This window comes from Sorex araneus, chromosome 1 (assembly GCF_027595985.1).
Source record: "Sorex araneus isolate mSorAra2 chromosome 1, mSorAra2.pri, whole genome shotgun sequence".
NCBI lineage: Eukaryota > Metazoa > Chordata > Mammalia > Eulipotyphla > Soricidae > Sorex > Sorex araneus.
The window spans coordinates 441,324,254-441,343,357 of NC_073302.1; the positions used below are offsets into that span (position 1 = coordinate 441,324,254).

General features: G+C 46.0%; 1 protein-coding gene across 4 annotated transcripts in view; it reads right to left on the reverse strand.

Moving 5' to 3' along the window:
• Positions 1-19,104, reverse strand: part of TCAF1 (TRPM8 channel associated factor 1) — a 55,162-nt gene that overhangs the window by 18,269 nt on the left and 17,789 nt on the right. For all 4 annotated transcript variants that reach the window (XM_055119472.1, XM_055119356.1, XM_055119423.1 and 1 more), the window contains exon 2: positions 10,877-11,510. In XM_055119472.1, coding sequence (XP_054975447.1) covers positions 10,877-11,496 — 620 coding nt within the window. In that variant the 5' untranslated portion in view covers positions 11,497-11,510. The remainder of the gene's footprint in view (positions 1-10,876; positions 11,511-19,104) is intronic.

Below are 19,104 nucleotides of genomic sequence, written 5' to 3' on the forward strand. Positions count from 1 at the left end.
GAAAATAAAAATCAAATGGACATCCTATTGGTCCGACACTTCAGATCAAAGAATCTGTAATTGCATATACATGAATGAGACAACCAAGAAAATGACAACACTCCCCCACCCATTATCTTTTGTCCTAAGATAACGTGTCTCAATTACCCTGGTCAACTAAGAATTTCAATACCATTTCATTAAATAAACAAGACCCATCATCTATTTGATCAAAAATCACTGTCACGTAAGAGAGGCACCAAACTAAACAGAGAAAGCCAACTGCCAAGGAAGAAACGGCAAAAAGTGACAAAGAAGGTCTTGAATAAATATTGCCTGTGATTGGCAAGCTTAGCTATCACACACTATATCTCATGATCACAAAAAACATAAGGGACCAACTCATGAAAATGAAGAATTAGGATACAAATCATTGCCAAACAGATAACCTCAGTTTTCACACATGGATAGCATTCACGAGATTTTTTTCCTTCACAGCATAATGCCAAAAGGTCACTGTGGTGGACAGTATCAGGAAACAGTCCAGTAACCAGGGACAGATCAGCAGGCTAATGTCACAGCAAGAAAAACAAGCAAAGAAACATGTAAACTGAGATGGAAATGTCCTTGTGTTGATATCAAGATCTGGACTTTCTAAGAAGCGACTCCGAATGCAGTCGCTTGAACGAGATGCTGTGTGGATTCCACTCTTTTAATGGTACTTCATGACCTTCAAATCTAAAGAAAAAGTTATGAAGGCTGACCAAGAGGGAAAAAAAAATCTTCCTTGTGTTGGAGAGATGGTACTTCAGGTAAGACACCTGCTTTGTTTGCAGCCAGCCTGGGTTTGATCCCTCGTACCCCATAAGGTCCCCCAAATCACTATCAGAAGTAAGCCCTGAGCATCGCCAGGTGGGGCCCCCAAACCAAACCACAACATTTCTACCTTTCTTTTTTCTTAAAGGAAAGATATTCCTTAAAATTGTATTACAAAATCAGCGTAATAGACACTGTAAAAAGTTCTTTAATATGTGGGAGTACTTAAGCATCAAAGAATGTTATTGGCTTTGAGGCAGGAGCAATAGTAGAAAGGGGAGGTTGCGTGCCTTGCCTGTGGCCAATCTGGGTTCTCCAGCATCCCATATGACTCCTTTGTGTACCACAGGAGTAATTCTTGAGTGCAGAGCCAGAAGTTACCCTTTAGTATGTCTCTCTCTGCCCCCGCCCCCAAACAGAAACCAAAGTTACTGACTATAGGGCTACAAAACTAACAGTGGATATAAGAACAATCTAGAAGAGCACCAAAAGCAGTGGTGGACAAGGATACTTGTACAATGTGTGACCAGTGCGGGTGACTAGGACATGAGTCCAAGTTAGCCGAGCCGGGGTGTTAAAAAACAAAGCAAAGCACGAAATAAACAAACAGAGGCAAAAGCCAAGTTAGCACCCAAATTACCAGATGGTTTCAGCAAACGTGGGGTGAGGTAGGGAATAGATTACCTTGGTTTGAATGGATGGCAGGTTATAAAAATCAGTTAATTTCCAACTCCAAACAATATGGTTTTAAAAGTCGAGGTTACACTAAATCTGATGGTGATATCTTGTATTACTGGGAGAAAGAGATGTTTTTGTACATGCTGTTGGGGTAAGATAAGCTTTCAGATTTAGGTCTAGATGCATTTATAATGATTTTTTATATATGGGAATAGGTTAAGTATTATAGTCACTCATTTCCTACTGGGAAAACAGTTGCTCCAGTACCATAGGTTGAAAAAGATTTTCTCCTCCACACTTAATTACTTAGGCATTGTTTCAAAAAAAAAAAAAAAGACCATAAATCAGATGATTTGACTAATCCCATGTCTTATTGATTTATATGCTTTGTTTTGGTTTTGGTTTTTGGCCACACCTGGCTGTGCTCAGGGTTTACTCATGGCTCTGTATTCAGGGATCATTCCTGGTAGGCCCAGAAGACCATATGGGGTACTAAAAATTAGCTTGAGTCAGCCACTTGCAAGGCAAACCCCCTACCTGCTGTAGGCTGGCTCTGGTAGCCTGATTTATATGTATATCTTTACTGTCAACATCACTGGAAATCAATCCCTTGAGATGGGATTTTTTCCCCATTGCTGTTAATTTTAAATGGTATTTAAAATTTTATATTAAAAAAACTAAAAGAATCCTAGTTCCCACATATACCTCATCTAGTTCCCCCTAATATTGGCATGAACAGGAACTAGGAATTGACAAACAAGGAAGTAAATGTCTATTAGGAACCTGAAATAAATCAATGAGTGTACCATCCATTGTATATGCTAAATGAAATTGTCCCCTTGTCCCCCCTCAAGCCCCCCCCCCACCATGAGCAAGGTAGCAAGTAACTAATGTATAAATACCCTGCATGAACTATACTCGGACTTGATCCTTTCGGGGAAAAAACCAGGTCAAGTCTGTATGCATAAGTAAATGGGGCTCCCCTTCATACCTCCTGCTTGCAAGTTAAGAATTCTGTAACATATGTACCTCATTTCTTTTTGTGACAATTCAGTAAGCTGTATCTGTTCACTTCCTTTGTGGTCAAATTTATTGTCATGGACAGCTGTAATATCCTTAGTATCCTATTAATGTCTTTATTTTTTATTTTAATTTATTTAGTTTTGCTTTTTTTTGGGGGGGGTGTTACACCAAGTGATGCTCAGGGGTTACTCCTGGCTCTGCACTTAGAAATTACTCCTGCCTGTTCTTGGGGGACCATATGGGATGCAGGGGATTGAACCCAGGTCGGCTGCATGCAAGGCAAACGCCCTACCCGCTGTACTACAGCTCCGGCCTCATATTAATGTCTTTAGAATCTGTATAATTGTTATTCCTTCAGTTCCTGGAAATTATATTTTTTGTTTTTTGTTTTTTTCTTTGTCAAAATCAGCAAACACAGGGGTTGATTCACTTTACCAACTTTCTAAAAAACATCTTTTGACTTTACTGATTTTTTCCCCATGAATTGTTTTTCTATTTCCTTGATTTCTGCTTTCATCTTTGTCATCTGCTTACTCCTTCTCTATATCTTGGCCTTAGTCTTATTTCCTTGTTAACTTCTTGATGTGGAAACTGAGTGCTGGGGGCTGGAGCGATAGCACAGCAGGTAGGGCGTTTGCCTTGTACGCGGCCGACCCCGGTTCTAATCCCAGCATCCCATATGGTCCCCTGAGCACTGCCAGGGGTAATTCCTGAGTGAAGAGCCAGGAGTAACCCCTGTGCATCGCCGGGTGTGACCCAAAAACCAAAAAAAAAAAAAAAAAGAAAGAAACTGAGTGCTTAGTTTATACATTTTTCGCTTTCTTTTTTTTTTTGCTTCTCGGTCACACCCAGCGATGCTCAGGGGTTACTCCTGGCTCTGCACTCAGGAATTACTCCTGGCAGTGCTTGGGGGACCATATGGGATGCTGGGAATTGAACCTAGGTTGGCTGCATGCGAGGCGAATGCCCTACCCTCTGTGCTATTGCTCCGGCCCCACATTTTCTCTTTCTTTTTTTTGCTTTTTGGGTCACACCCAGCGATGCTTAGGGGTTACTCCTGGCTCTGCACTCAGGAATTATTCCTGGCAATGCTTGGGGGACCATATGGGATACCGGGAATTGAACCCGGGTCGGTCGCATGCAAGGCGAATGCCCTACCCTCTGTGCTATTGCTCCGGCCCCACATTTTCTCTTTCTTGATAAAAAGCTCCACCTTCAAATAATATGGCTGAAAATAAGTGATAGCGTGTATGGATATTTTTTATTTTAGACCTCTCAGCCATCCCGACTTCTGATAGCACATGTGATTTTTTAAAAAGGGCCCATGATACAGAGGATAAAACCATCTCAATTTAAAACCCACCAAAAAACTAACAATAAATGCCTTGAGGTTAGTGAGGGAAGACTCTTTTAGAGAGAAGGAGTCAATCAATCTGGGAGGAATGTACAGATAATCCTGAATGGGGCAGACCCACTGGAAAAGCAGATTCGTGGAATCCATATGCAAAGGAGGAGGGGCGGGCTGGGTGGTTTTCCGGGCGACAAGCTACTTGATATTCATTGTCCATATGGGAGCTACTGCTTTAGTTATTGAGGAAGTAACCTCAATAACTATATATGTGAGTAAATAAGATAACTAAAATGTGAGGATTAATGCATTTAAGAAACAGGTTATTTGGGAAATAGGTTACTGAGGGCTATTTAGGAAATAGCCACTTTCTGTAAATATTAACGTGCGCCCAGCCCGTGGCTGGAATACTCTTGGTACAAGCCTGTGTCGATGCTATTGCAATAAGGGCCTTAGGCCATGGATCACATCAGTAAAAAGGGAGGAAAGCCGGGCCGGGGATGTGGCTCAGCGGTAAAGGACCTGCCTTGTGTGTGTAAGGTCACCAGTTCAGTTCCCAGCACACCCTCCACACTGTGATCCTCGTGGCAGCGCCTCTTGTGTTGGGGCCACAATCAAGTGTGAGCACCGCAACTGAAGTACATGAGCACCACCCACCAAGTTGGGGAATCCCTGGATATTACAGCGAAAACCATGGCAAGGCAAGGCAAGGCAAGGCGTTACGGCTGTAGGAGAACCTGGCCAAGCCCCGTTTAAATGACCTGCATCTGCCACAACTGGCCAAGCGAAGCTCATGCGCCTTCTGCCGGATGCACCGCAGTGAACGCGATGCTTCTCAACGGCTGTGTCTTGAGAGGTAAGAGAAGATGGGAAACTCTTTTAGATATATTTGGAGCCTCTATTTTTTTTAAAACTCTGAAAGGAAACATTGTTGAGGTAGCTGGGGATATCTGAACGTGGGGTGTTCGCGGTAACCGTGCCAATACTCTGAGTGAAGTGAGTGCACCCGTGGGACCATGACCTTGTCTCTTAGCAGAATTTATGCTCATGTATTCAGGGGTGAGGTGGCATGAGGTCCCTGGGCTACTCTCAAATGGTTAAGACCCCTCCCCCAAAATAAAATCTGCCTTGTGTTTATCTAGCCTATGTGGCGAAAATCTAACCACTGCTGAGTCTAGATGAAGGGTGTGTGGTTCTGTCTACTCCCACAGTTTCTGCCAGTGGATCCTGGTCTTCCAGGTTCTGCTGAACCCTGGTCTCTCATAGCCCTCCCCCCCCCCTACAAAAGTTATTTGGTTGGGCAGGGCATTGGGAAAGCAGAACGATTACTGTTTCCCTGATTCTCAAATCTTTGGAAAACATTCTCTTGAACTAAGAAATAATGTCCAAGATCCAGAACAGACTCAATGTTGAGAATTCCCCAAGAGAAGCCTGAGATGGGGGAAAATGAATGTGTGTGTGTGTGTGTGTGTGTGTGTGTGTGTGTGTGTGTGTGTGTGTGTGTGTGTGGTGGGAGGGTTGGGGAGGGAACCACTTTCTTCTTCAAGAGACAGAGTTGGCTACTGTGTCTGATTCTCCTGATACCTCCCCAGGATAGGTTATGCCGTGACATTCTGACTTTTGGCTCTTTGATTTGGTGGAATCAATTCAACCTCCAACGCCGACTGTGTTGGACTTAGAAAGACAGTCGGCTGTGCTCATCTGCTATCAGCTAAAATGTCACCCCTCATCCAACTGGAACAAGAGACAGGAGTCGGGTGTGTGGGGGGGTGGCTGGGGGCGAAGGCAAGGCAGACACAGGTGAGCTGGGCTCAAGCAGTCCTCGGCGGATGGCAATGAAATCCCCTGGACCACACCACGGTATGGAGTTGGATGTCAACCCGATGACGGGCATGAGGTGATCTGAGCTCGTTTCTTCATTCAGTTACTCCTCACAGCCTCCCTGCTGCAAGGCAGTCACTGTCAGCCCCACTTTAGGAAGGAGGCGCGGAGAGGCTGGCTTCAGACCCCGTTTGAAAACAGAGCCGGGGAACTTTCTGAGGGCTGCCCTCTGCTAACTTCCTTCGTCAGCAACATGACTCCTGAATCTGCCATGGCGAGGCTGCCAGCAGTTCTAACAAAGGGCCCAGTGTGTCTGTTCAAATAAAATACTGAATGCCATATGCTTTAGATGCCAGGGTGGGGAATGTAGTTATGTAAATGAGAACAGGCATTGCTTTATAGTGGATGATTTGAATTTCTTCCTTTACCTGAGCTCAATCACATCCCAATCGCCACGACTTGACTTTTATTGATTTACTTTCCGATAATTCCATTTGCCTTGCCTTTAGCTTTTTGCTGGAGCAAGGAATATGAAATAAATTTGTGATTTGCCTGCCAAGAGGGCGGGTTGGAAGGGTGGAAGGGAAGCTGGGGACACCGGTGGAGAGCAGGCCACACTGGTGGCGGGCTAAGTGTTGGAACATTGTCTGCCTGAAACAACTGTATTATGCGCAACTCTGGATATCATGGTGTCTTGACAAAAATAAATCCCCAAACAAAACATTGGGGGGGGGGGAAGCACGGAGCACTGACTCTGCCATCATTGCTCAGACATGTGGGGACAGAGCTGATGAGGGAGCAGACATGGGCCTTGGAAGGACAGCGGCCATTGGTCAAACCGACGGCATGGGGGTGAGTATTCTAAGTTCCCATGGCCGTGCGCTACAGGCTACAGAAGCAGGGGAGAGGCTGGGAGGGGCCTGTCCCACCAGCTCGGACTGTTCTCACCAGAATAGAAGTAGACTGTCCAGTTTTTTAATACTCAAGGTTTTGTTTTTCTAATCACCAAAGTTGTAACTTCTTATGAGAGAAATTTGATTCATTTTGATCAGACTCTGCAGACACTTTACGCTGGGAGAATCTTGAGAGGTCCCACGACCGCAGCGAGGATTTAGCAAGAAACAAAGGGAGAACTGTCTTACTGCACACTCCGTGTCGCTCAAAGGCAGGCTTGGCAGTGAGGAGGAGGCCACTGACTAAACCCACGGGGCCTTTCAAGCCTGGTTAGAACAGAAATAATCTCCCTTCTTGAATTCTAGTAACTCCACCTTGTATGTCTAATATTTCTAAAAGGCCTTGAGAATATTTTATTCAGGATTATAATGAGAGGTGAGATCAGCAAATGATTAATTAGGGCATGCACGTCGCAATCCACGAGGGACTCAAAGGCCACTTTAAATATAATGCAAATGAAAAATGGGGAGGAGCAGAATTCAAAATAGATGTACGAAGCAGTAAAAAGCTATGATTGAACGGGTAAAATACCCTGCAGAAATCAAGAGCTGTAAGATGGATTCATGATATAAAACTTTTTAAAGTGAAAATTCAAAACTAAGATGCAGCATTATTGGAAAAAGTAAATGAATGTCCCATGATGAAGAGTAACAGTTAAAAGTATTGACAATATCATAAATATGCTGAATAGATGTGCATACATATGCATATATATGCATCTCAGAGATATTAGAAAGGAAAGAGAAAAAAGCAAACTCAGTAGTCAGGATTTTGTTCAAATTTTCTGTTTATATGATAAAAAGGGTTGATGTATTGTTATATGTGGCTCTCTAATAAGACGAACATCTGAATTATTTTCCTTTTAATACTCTTACATATGATGTGAGATAAAATATATGTCTAATAATAAAATCTGATAGAAAGTTTAGAAGACAAAAGTCTAAAAACAAATACTCATCTACTGTTATTCCTTGACCTAGAAATCTATCAGTCACTGATATTTGACCTAATATATTTTCTGTATTGTAGTACTATAGTCCAGTTGTTCACCAATTTGCTTGAGTGGGCACCAGTAATGTCTCCATCGTGAAACTCGTTGTTACTGTTTTTGGCATATCAAATACACCACGGGTAGCTCACCAGGCTCTGCCGTGTGGGTGGGATACTCTCAGTAGCTTGCCGGACTCTCTGAGAGGGACAGAGGAATTGAACCCCGGTCGGCTACATGCAAGGCAAACGCCCTGCCCGCTGTGCTGTCACTCCGGTGGACATTTTCTATATATTCATATTTATGCAGCTAGTTGTATGTTTCATTTAACAGTATCTACTTTCCCCCAAATATCTCCTTCATGTTCTAGTATATTTCGAAAAACATAATTTTAATGATTGTTTAAAAACTCCATAATTTATTGATCTGATGTAATCAACTATACAAAAAAATGTTAACTGCATATCCTTATACATGAATTTGATTACATCTGATTATTTTTAATATCCTTATTAAAAAGCTATTTTTAAGTTTACTAAGGTTTCTTTTAATGAGCAAAATTTACTCAGTTGCACTGTATAGCTAATGAGAGTTGATATATATAGTTTGATAACTACTACCATATTGGAGAGCATAAGTAAAACTCAATATTTATCTTGAGTTATTATCAAGTATTAAATCCTTGAGAGCTTATTGTAAGAAATCTGTGGGTGGAGGAGAGGATCTATTTTCTCTTTCATCTGTCCAAAGACTTAAGAAGCATTTATGCATATACATATGTATATACACATATATGCACATCCCTGTTAGATGTAAGTATTTTATATACATATATATGAATGTCACACCCATTTATTACACATTCATATATACAGATGCACAGCTCTCTTTTTTTTTTTTGCTTTTTGGGTCACACCCGGTGATGCACAGGGGTCACTCCTGGCTTTGCACTCAGGAATTACTCCTGGCGGTGCTCAAGGGACCATATGGGATGCTGGGATTCGAACCCGGGTTGGCTGCATGCAAGGCAAATGCCCTACCTGCTATGCTATCGCTCCAGCCCCTGCACAGCTCTCTTGCACCATTTACTTCCATTCCCTTACTTCATCTCAACTAGTTAGCTCCAAATCCTAATAAGGTTGCCATCGTCAACTTTACAAGGCAGAAAATGGTCCTTCTGATAAAACAGGTAAGATCAGGAAATACCTGAAGCAGCCAAGAGCTTGATGCAATCTTACCTAGTAAGCATTGCTACTATTACCCATTATCCACAGTAGGTTCATGCGCTTCCTTCAAATATGATTTTTCCTAATGTTTAGGCTTCAAGTTAATTTCACACATACATACATGTGTACGCACTACACACATGCACACACAGACACACACACACAGTCATACACACATACGCACTTATACACATGAGTTTCCTCCTAAATTCAGATTCAGTGATGAGAGATAATTCAGGTGCACCAAAGAAAAAAGAGGAGGCCAGGTTTGGTCAAGAAACATCTCTGGTGGGGTCGGAGTGATAGTACAGTGGGTAGGGCGTTTGCCTTGCACGAGGCTAACCTAGGTTCAATCCCTGGCATCCCATATGGTCCCCCAAGCACTGCAAGGGGTAATTCCTGAGTGCAGAGCCAGAAGTAACACTTGAGCATCGTTGGGTGTGACCCCAAAAAGCAAAAAATAAATAAATAAATAAATAAAAATAAATAAATAAATAAATAAATAAAAACATCTCTGAAGACAACTAAGGGGGCATTAGGCTGTTAAGAAGTAAGACTTGTGGCCACATCTTACCATCCTTCAGAGGAAAATCAGTGGGGTGTTCAGTGTGATCATTTACTATGGCTCTCATCTGCTTTCCTCACTGCACCCTTGAAGATGAAGACGTAGGTTCCAGAAGTTCTATGCCAAAGGGAAGCCGCGGTTCATGCCCTGTATGTCTCCACTGCCTCTGTTGTGTCTTTCTCAGTCAACCCCACCTGACTGTCACCCCACCAGTTGTAAAGGTCAGTGCTCATTATCAAGGATGCTGAGAGTCTTCATCTGTGATACAGAGCAAGATGTGCTGTGCTTTTTCCGCTCCTGGTACTATTGTAGCTTCTAATCTCTCTCATCCAATCATCCATCCATCCAAATTATCCACCCAACAGCAGTTTGCCGAGCCAGGACTGACCCGCTGTTTCCAGTGTCCTATGTTCACACCTAGCATGATGTGAACCAGATAGATGGGAAAACACTGCCAGAGAACTTGCAGGGCGGTTCCCAGACGCCACACTGGCACCCACTAGCTGCCTCCTTCTTCAATCACCTGGCCTTCGGTCCCCAGAAACAAAACCCCTTCCCATTTTGCAAACAACAGCTTATACCATCCTTTCTGCTCTCTCAAACTTCTGCATTCTCTGACTCTTTGTTTGTTTGGAGTCAAACCCAGGGATGCTCATGATTTACTCCCAATTCTGTGCTCAGAAACCATGCCTGTCGTGTCTCAGGAGACTCCATGGGGCATAGGGGGTCGAACCTGGGTCGGCTGTGTGCAAACAAAGGCCTTCCCCGGTGTCCTCCAGTTCCAGCCCCAAGCATCCTCTGATTTCTGACTTCTTTATTGACCCCATCCAGCCGGACACTTCAGAACTTTTCCCATAGCTCTTGAGACTTTATCTTAAGAGGTCACTATCTCTGTCACCCCATTGCTCATAGATTTGTTCGAGCAGGCACCAGTAACGTCTCTCATCGTGAGACTTATTGTTACTGTTTTTGGCATACCCAATATGCCATGGGGAGCTTGCCAGGCTCTGCCATGTGGGCATGATACTCTCGGTAGCTTGCCAGGCTCTCCGAGAGGGATGGAGGAATCGAACCCGGGTCGGCCGTGTGAAAGGCGAACGCCCTACCACTGTGCTATCGCTCCAGCCCTAATAGGTATCTTAAGAGGTATCTATTCGAAATGTACTTCGCCTTACAACTGAAAGTGACCTTCTGAAAGTAACTTTTTGCATTAACAACACCAACTCCTGGGCCTGGCAATATATATCATTAGGCTAGATGTCGAGGAACGGGCTTTTGGGGGTTGGTCCCCCAACCCTCAAAGAGCCAGATGCTTCTTAGTGGTTCGGTCTAGTCTGCGCAGATAGCAGCAATGATGCTGATCTGGGATGTCGTCATGCCTGCGTGCCACGTTCCCTCCTGAGTTTGGGAACCACTAGCGGACAGGCACCACGGGAACCACGTGACCGAGACCAACTCCCCTGGGGCAGGGCACTCACCTCACCAAGACTGGGATCTTGGGCATCTTCTTGGACACTTTGAAGAAACTCGTGTCCCCTTTGTTGTCGGTGAAGTACACGCCGGCCACGCTGGTCACCAGGTTGCCCGGAAACGTGAAGAGAACCCTCTCGTCATCGCCCTGGTTGGCCCAGTCCCACGCCTGGCCACCCACGAGCAAGCCGCCGCCACGTTTCATGAACTGGACCAACTTCTCCGTCATGGTTTCGTGGTAGGCGTCGATGCAGTAAACCCCGAGGGAGTCGTTCACTTCCGACTCGATCTTCGCCTCCAAGCCGGCGCCCTCGAGGATTTTGGCCAGGGGTGCCAGGGAAGGGTGCACCCCGATCGGCGCCCCGGCGGAGGAGCAGAGCCAGCCCACGGCGTTGAGAAGAAAGGGCGAGAGCTGGGTCTCCACCAGGTAGTCCTCGTGGGCCACCACCACCAGGCGGCCGCGGCCGTACGAGGAGGCGGCGATGAGCACCTGCCCCATGTCGTTCACCATGACCGGGAAGGCCGCCTCGCCGATCAGCAGCAGCTCGCAGGGGGTGGCGTCCTCGGGCACGTCCCAGCTCGTCACTCCGTTCATCAGGGCCTCAAAGGCAGCGGAGGGAGTGGCCATGGCTGGATCGGCTTCTGCAGAGAGAAAAGCAGAGACTCCGTCAGAGACGCGTGGACACACGGGTCAAGGGGGGGTCACCCTTGCCACCAGCTGGGACAATCTGCTGCCAGTCTCCAGATCAGGCTGACCCGGTGAGCAGACCCCAGGACTCACCAATCCAAAGACCACGCTGGTGCCCTGCCCTTCCTGTCAACGTCAAAGCGCTGGCCACTTCTGTCACTGATGGGAGCCAATGGAACTGACGGATGAGGGCAGAAAGGAGTCCCCAGAGATGAGTTTCAGTCCCCCCCTCCCCCCGGATGTGACTGTGTTGGAAAGAGGCTCTCGCAGAGGCCAGCAAGGTCAAAAGAGCGCAGACTGGACGCTACATGGTTGAGAAGGATACACAGAAATGGGAGAATTTTCTTGTTTTTGAAAATCTGAGCCCTGTGGCTTACAAAATTGTCATCAGTGTTTCAGGAAGCCAAGGTTGCGCCCCCCGAAGCACCAACAATGTCAGCACCCCTCACCAGGCTCCCTAAGGCCCCTGCCACCCCCCCCACCCCCACCCAGCGCCCTGCACAGGCTCAGCTCAGTTCTGTTGGTAGACTTTCGGCCTGTTACTGCCACTGCTCGTTCCCTTTAAACACTTTAATGTTTTTGTGCTCCTCGCTAGGGGCTTAAATTGGATTACTAGAGCTTTATAGAATAACCAAGTCAGGGAAAGAAAATGTTCCTGTTCTCCCCTTCACCCCCACCCCACTCCTAGGACTACCTTGACTATTTGGGGAGTTTTCTTATTCTGTGTTCTGAAGAATGATATGGGATTTTATTTTATTTTTTTTTTAGGTTTTTGGGAGACACTGGGTGATGCTCAGATAACACTCCTTGCTCTGCACTCAGAAATTACTCCTGGCAGTGTTAGGAGGCGGGGGGTGGGAGGGAGGCAGTGTTAGGAGGGGGGGATATGGAATGCCGTGGGATCGAATTCAGGCTGGGCACATGCAAGCCAAGTGCCTTACCCAGTGTACTATCTTGCCAGCCCATGTATACCAGGCTTACTCCAGGCTCTGTCACCAGGGATCACTCCTGGTGGGGGTCCAGGGGGACTAGACACATGGGGTGCTGGGGATCAAGCCCACATCTGCTGCATACAAGGCAAGCACCCTACTCACGGTCCTACCTATCTCCCTAGCCCTAGAGCCCTTTTCTGAGACGTTCTAGAGTTGGTTAGTACTAGTCAGGACTTCATGCTATTATTTTCAGTTACTAAGCTTGGTGTGTTACGGTGCCATTCCTATTGTGTCTGATGCCACAGGGGGGTATACATGGGAATTTTGCTGGGGGCTATGTTTAGTCTATACAGTGCTTTGGGTGGGATGGTTGTTTTAACAATGTCAGTTCATCCATGTCATGAACAAGAAACATGTTTCAAATTTCTGTGTCTATTCTCTTAATGGGCTGGAGTGATAGCACAGTGGTAGGGCGTTTTTGCCTTGCACGCGACTGATCTGGGTTCGATTCCTCCGCCCCTCTTGGACAGCCTGCCAAGCTACCGAGAGTATCTCACCCACACGGCAGAACACGGCAAGCTACCCGTGGCGTATTCGATATGCCAAAAACAGTACAAGTCTCAAAATGGAGTCGTTACTGGTGCCCGCTCGAGCAAATTGATGAGCAACGGGATGTCAGTGACAGTGATTCTCTTAATGTTTACAGTTTTCTTTGTGAAATTCTTTTACCTCTTTTCTTGATTCCCAGGCACTTGATCTCTTTAAGTGCAAGTGTGAAAGGGATTATTTCTGTTTTATCTACTTGCAGATAGAAACACAATGAATTTCTGCATGTTGATTCTGTGGCCTGTTGCTTTACAGTATAGGCTTTTCATTCCTGGAGTGTTTTGGTGGAGTGTTAGAGTTTACCACATATGCAAATAGTGATCTTAATTTATTTTCTAATTTGGATCTCTTAATATTTTTCTTGCCTAACTGCTTGTGGTTCCCCCGCCCCTCTCGGAGAGCTCAGCAAGCGACTGAGAATATCCTGCCCACCTGGCAGAGCCTGGCAAGCTACCCTTGGCGTATTCGATATGCCAAAAACAGTAACAACAAGTCTCACAATGGAGATGTTACTGATGCCCGCTCAAGCAAATCGATGAGCAATGGGATGGCAATGACAATGACAACTGCTGGGGCAACAACTTCCAATTCTATGCTGAATAATAAGGTAAGAATCAGAGTCTTTGCTTTGGGATCTTAGAAAAAAGGATTTCAGTTTTTCACCAGAATATAATGTTAGGCATGGGTCTGTGACAGATAGCCTTAGTATCTTGAGCTAATTTCTTTCTAAGTCCATTTTATTGAGTTTTTATCATAAATGGGCATTTTTTGTGTGTTTCTACTTATCTGATCACATGACTTTTATCTCTCCTTGAATTACTATGGTGTGTTACACTAATTGACTTGCATATACTGAACCAACCTTGCATTCCTTGGTTAATTCCCATTTGATCATAGCATAAGTTACTTTCAATATATTATTAAGTCTTGTTCACTAAGATTTTTGTTGAGGATCTCTGTGTCTGTGTTCATCAGGGATAATGGTCTATAGCTCTCCTTTTTAGGAATATCTCTTCCTATTTGAGGTATCAGGGTAACATTGGCCTCAGAGAAACTACTTGGGATAATTCTTATTTCTTCAGTTTTCTGGACGAGCCTCTTAGGAAGTAGGCCCTCCTTGAAGTTTGGAAGCTTTCAGCTGTGGGATCCTATTTGGGCTCAGGCTTTTATTCTGGGGGAGACTTTTGATTATTGTTCCAATCTCTGCGTGAATAATTGGTGTGTTCTATTTCCTCCTGAATTAGTAGTAGGACATTTTAGGATTCAAAACACTTGTCATTTTCTTCTAGGTTCATCAATTCTGTGGCATAAAGTCGTGCATAGTATTCTTGTATAATCATGTGCATTTCCGCGTTACCTGTTGTAACTTCAAAGAGGAGGGTGTTCTGGGAAAGAGATTCGACAGGCCCATTCCTGAGCCTTGCGGGCAAACCCCAGGAGCTAAGGGAGAGGTAGGAGAGAACCCAGTTCCAGCACTGAGCCTTGGAGCTGAGAGAGCAGCTTTCTCTCTTATCTGTGTTCTGTTACAGCAGCCACTGGAAACGCAGGCCGCGGGCAGCGTGCGGCCCCTCAGTGCTCCCTCCTGCACCCGGTTTTATTCATCCCGGAGCAGGGAAGGCAGACCTTCAGTCTGGAGAGCAAGGGGCCTCGGAGAAGGCTCCTGGGCTGCTGGGGGGAGGGGAGCCCTGCTTATATCCACGTCCCCAAGAAGCAGAAGTGGAAGGTGACAAGTTAGGAAATCACAGCAGAATTGGCCCCAGGGAGACAAGAAGAGAAAGTGTGCACGTGTGTGTGCGTGTGTGTGTGTGTGTGTGAGAGAGTGTGTGTGTGTGTTCCCTCTGTGACAAGTTAGGAAATGACAGCAGAATTGGACCCAGGGAGACAAGAAGAGAAAGTGTGCACGTGTGTGTGTGTGTGTGTGTGTGTGTGTGTGTGTGTGTGTGTTCCCTCTGTGACAAGTTAGGAAATGACAGCAGAGTTGGACCCAGGGAGACAAGAAGAGAAAGTGTGCATGTGTGTGCATATGTGTGTGTGTGTGTGTGTGTGTGTGAGAGTGTGTGTGTGTGTTCCCTCTGTGACAAGTTAGGAAATGACAGCAGAATTGGACCCAGGGAGACAAGAAGAGAAAGTGTGCACGTGTGTGTGTGTGTGTGTGTGTGTGTGTGTGTGTGTTCCCTCTGTGACAAGTTAGGAAATGACAGCAGAGTTGGACCCAGGGAGACAAGAAGAGAAAGTGTGCATGTGTGTGCATGTGTGTGTGTGTGTGTGTGTGTGTGTGTGTGTGTGTGTGTGTGTGTGTGTGTGTGTTCCCTCTCTTCCTTCACCTCTAGCTCCCCCTGCAGGCACACTCTGGGATCTGATTTTCCCCAGGAAACAGTTTCCCCAGGGACACACGTTTGCCTACTCAGGACACCCCGGTTCTGTCCTGCAAATTCAGGTCCCAAGGCCTTTGCCACTTTGAGTAGGCGAACAGCAAAGTCTCAGCTTGTGTCCCTGTCTGCAGCCCCTTCGCCCGCTGCCTTTCTATTCTTCCCTGACTGCTTTGGAAAATGCAGATTTCCTTGGACCCCCCATCTTTGTATTCTGTTCCTTGGCAAAGGCTGTACCCGCGCTCAGAGCAATCGTGCAGGGGATTCGGGCTCAGGTTCTTCTGCATCTGCCCTGCTGTCACTGTGAGGGCGAGCAGCCCGGCTGGGCCTTCATGTCCTCAGCCACCAAGCAAGGATGACAGCATTGCTTAGATGACTTTCCTGAAGATTAAAGAAATTTCTGCAGATTAGGTGCCTTTCAGTGTTTTATTATTATATGATGCCCATATATACAGCATGCATATATTTATGCATATGCATACTTATGCATGCTGTATATAATAATCACTTGACTAAGAATAAATAATTTAGGGGCTGGAGCGACAGTATAGCTGGTAGGGTGTTTGCTTGACCTTTTTGTGGCTGACCCAGGTTTGGTTCCCGGCATCCCATACGGTGCCCTGAACACCGCCAGGAGTAATTCCTGAGTGCAGAGCCGGGAATAACCCCTGAATATTGTTGGGTGTGATCCAAAAAGCCAAAAAAAAAAAAAAGAGAGAGAGAGAAATTTAGGTATATGTCTAATAGGAATTCTTCTAAACTGGGGGGGGGGAAACAAAACCCTTGCCTAATGTTAAATTCTACAAACAATGGATTAAGCATTTAAAGTTTTCCTATTTTGTATCTATATGAATTACTAGTACACTGAAATTTCAATGATCTCTATGACCCCTGAAAAGGTTCTTTCCCTGATCCCGATAAAACTAATAGACTCAAGATCCATGAGTTGTATAGATTTCTGGAACTAAAGGCATCAATTTTAGTCTTTTTTCTTCCAAATTAGCTCCTCTTAGGTGCATTACGGAGGCTATGTCCCTATCACGTAGAGATGGTGACATGGAACTCAGAGAACTCTAAGGCTAGACAACCAGTCAACAAGTGGTTAACTGGAGCTGGTCCCTTCCCTGCTATTCCTGGGGCAGACCACTGTCACACCCCTCCGTGATCTGCAGCCAGCTGGGCACCAGCCCTGCCAGTGTCTCTCCTGGATTCCAGTCATCCTGTCATCCTGCCACTAACCGAGTTCATGCTCCCCCTCCCCCCCACTCATTCAACGAAACTGCCCCGGTTGCTACACCAACAGGATCTGCTCTGACTTTTAATTTTCCTATCGTCACAGGCCATGTGATTTCCAGAGAGAGAACCCTCTCGCCCCCAGCGCCCGGGGCTTCACAGGGGAGAATCTTATCTCGCTCTGGGGTGTCGGGCCTCCCTGGCTTGCCCACCCAGCCAGATTCTCTTACCACCTGACCTCTCTGCCCTTTCCATATCCTTGCTATCCCCGGTAGGCCCTGCTTAGTTTGATTCTCTTTCTCCCCTTTTCCTCCTCTTACATCTTTCGATGGCAATCTGGGCCTTATAAGGAAAACTACTGACATAAGGGGAATTTAAACTGCCCATCGGTCCAAGAAAATATGCTCAAATTCACTAATCAGACAGATGTGTTTGTGATCCTTAAGATTCAGGGCGGAACAGGAGAAATCACTGAAGGAGAAAGAGAAGGATGAGAAGGAGAAAGAGGATGAGAAGGTGAAAACCACGGCAGGTCACGGTTCCCACTGTCCTCTAGGGCATGGGGCCACCGTCCCAATCTGCTCGGGGAACTGACTGTGGCAAGTCCACTTAACGGCTCCTTATTCTCCGAGCAGCCATCGCTCTTCTTACCCACCCCAGAGAAAGAATAGTTCGGGGTCAAGAGGCCCACATGCAGCGGCTCACAGCTGCACAGAACTACCAATGCGGACAGACAGATTCAAACTGGAAATCAAGACAAACGCAAGGAATGCCCTGAACCAAGCTTAATTTTGGGAGTGGGGAATCTCCAAATCAAAGGCCATAAGGTTCTGACTTCCACAGACCCCTGACCCTTTACCCAGTATAAGACCCCGGGTACCAGCCAATCAGCCAGCCTTGATATTTATCCTATAAAAAGCTTCTGGCCGGACCCCCTATCTCTGAGCTGTGCAAAGTTGAGACCCTGAATGCACCCAAGGCAGGGGAGTCACACGTCATTCTCCAAACTATGCACTTATCCACAGGAGAAGGGGTGATTGGGGTGACGTGGCAGAGCCTTGCAGATTTGAAAAGGGGATTGAGGGTTCTGCTTGAGCTGCCTTCTGCCTCCTGGGCTGGGGTGGGGCCGATGTTTGCAGGGGGTGGCCAGGAACAGCTCAGATGGTGTCAGTCTAGGCTGGCTACTAAATGTTGCCACCAGAGAGGGCAACTCTAGAGGAAAACGGAACAAATCCTGTTCTGCGCAGGCAGTGGGTGTCAAGGCTGAGTGGAAACTATTTTGCCCTACCTAGAAGAATGTCAGAGATTTGTGTCTGTGTTCTTTTTGTTTGTTTTCCGAAGGGGATGGTGGACGGAGGTGTTTACTCTTCTAAGCTGGAGAGAGGGACACTGCCCGTGGGTGCATTTCCATAACGTCTTTTCCTTAATTCCTGTTGCAACATTCCCGCATTCTCCCACATTCTTGGCTGTCCACTCCCTCCCCCCACCCCCCCACTCCTGCTTCTGGCCTGTCTAGAACTTGATGCCCCTAAAAATAAGAGGTGCACCAGACACAGCAGGAAAAGAGGAAGTGAGGCAAGGGCGAGAGAGAAAGAGAGAAGTGGGGGAGGGAGAGAAAGGAGGGGGAGAGGGAGGAGGAGGGAGAGGGCAAGAAGGGACCACCTCTACCACTAACTACCACTAACGGGCTTTCCTCTGAAGAGGAACGGAAGGGAAGGGGCAGGTAGGCAGCAAACCTATCATGGAAACTGAGTCACAAGCTGCATTCTAGTTGGATTTCAAATCCTCCTAACCGAGTCTGAAAGGAGGGGATACACTGAATTCCTCATGACAATGGGTGCGGAAGTAATGATGGATGTGGGATGCAGTGCAAATTTGGGTTCATCACGTCAGCAAGGAGCTACTGTTACTTTGAAGACTGATATTGCAGCCCCCAACTCCACTGGTCTTCTCTTCTTCATGCCCCTTTTCCTAAGGGGCCTAGTTTCTACGTCCTTATTCATCCTTTCCAAAGACTGGGACGAAGCCCAAGTTCAACCCCCTTCTTTGTCCTTGAAAAGGACTATGTGATGCAGGTAAAATGATACAAATGGCAAAAACTTTTATTAAAAAATTAAAGGCCCACGAACCTACCATCTTTCTTTTAAAACAGACCACTGTCTAGACCTATGAAAGCCCTTGCTGGCTCCAAATAATCCACCCCCCACCCTCATAAAAGAAAACATGACCCCAAAGTTTGCTTCTATTCCCCTATTTCCACATAACTAACTTTCTTTCTTTCTTTCTTTCTTTCTTCTTTCTTTCTTTCTTTCTTTCTTTCTTTCTTTCTTTCTTTCTTTCTTTCTTTCTTTCTTTCTTTCTTTCTTTCTTCCCTCTCTTCTCTTTCTTTCTTTCTTTCTTTCTTTCTT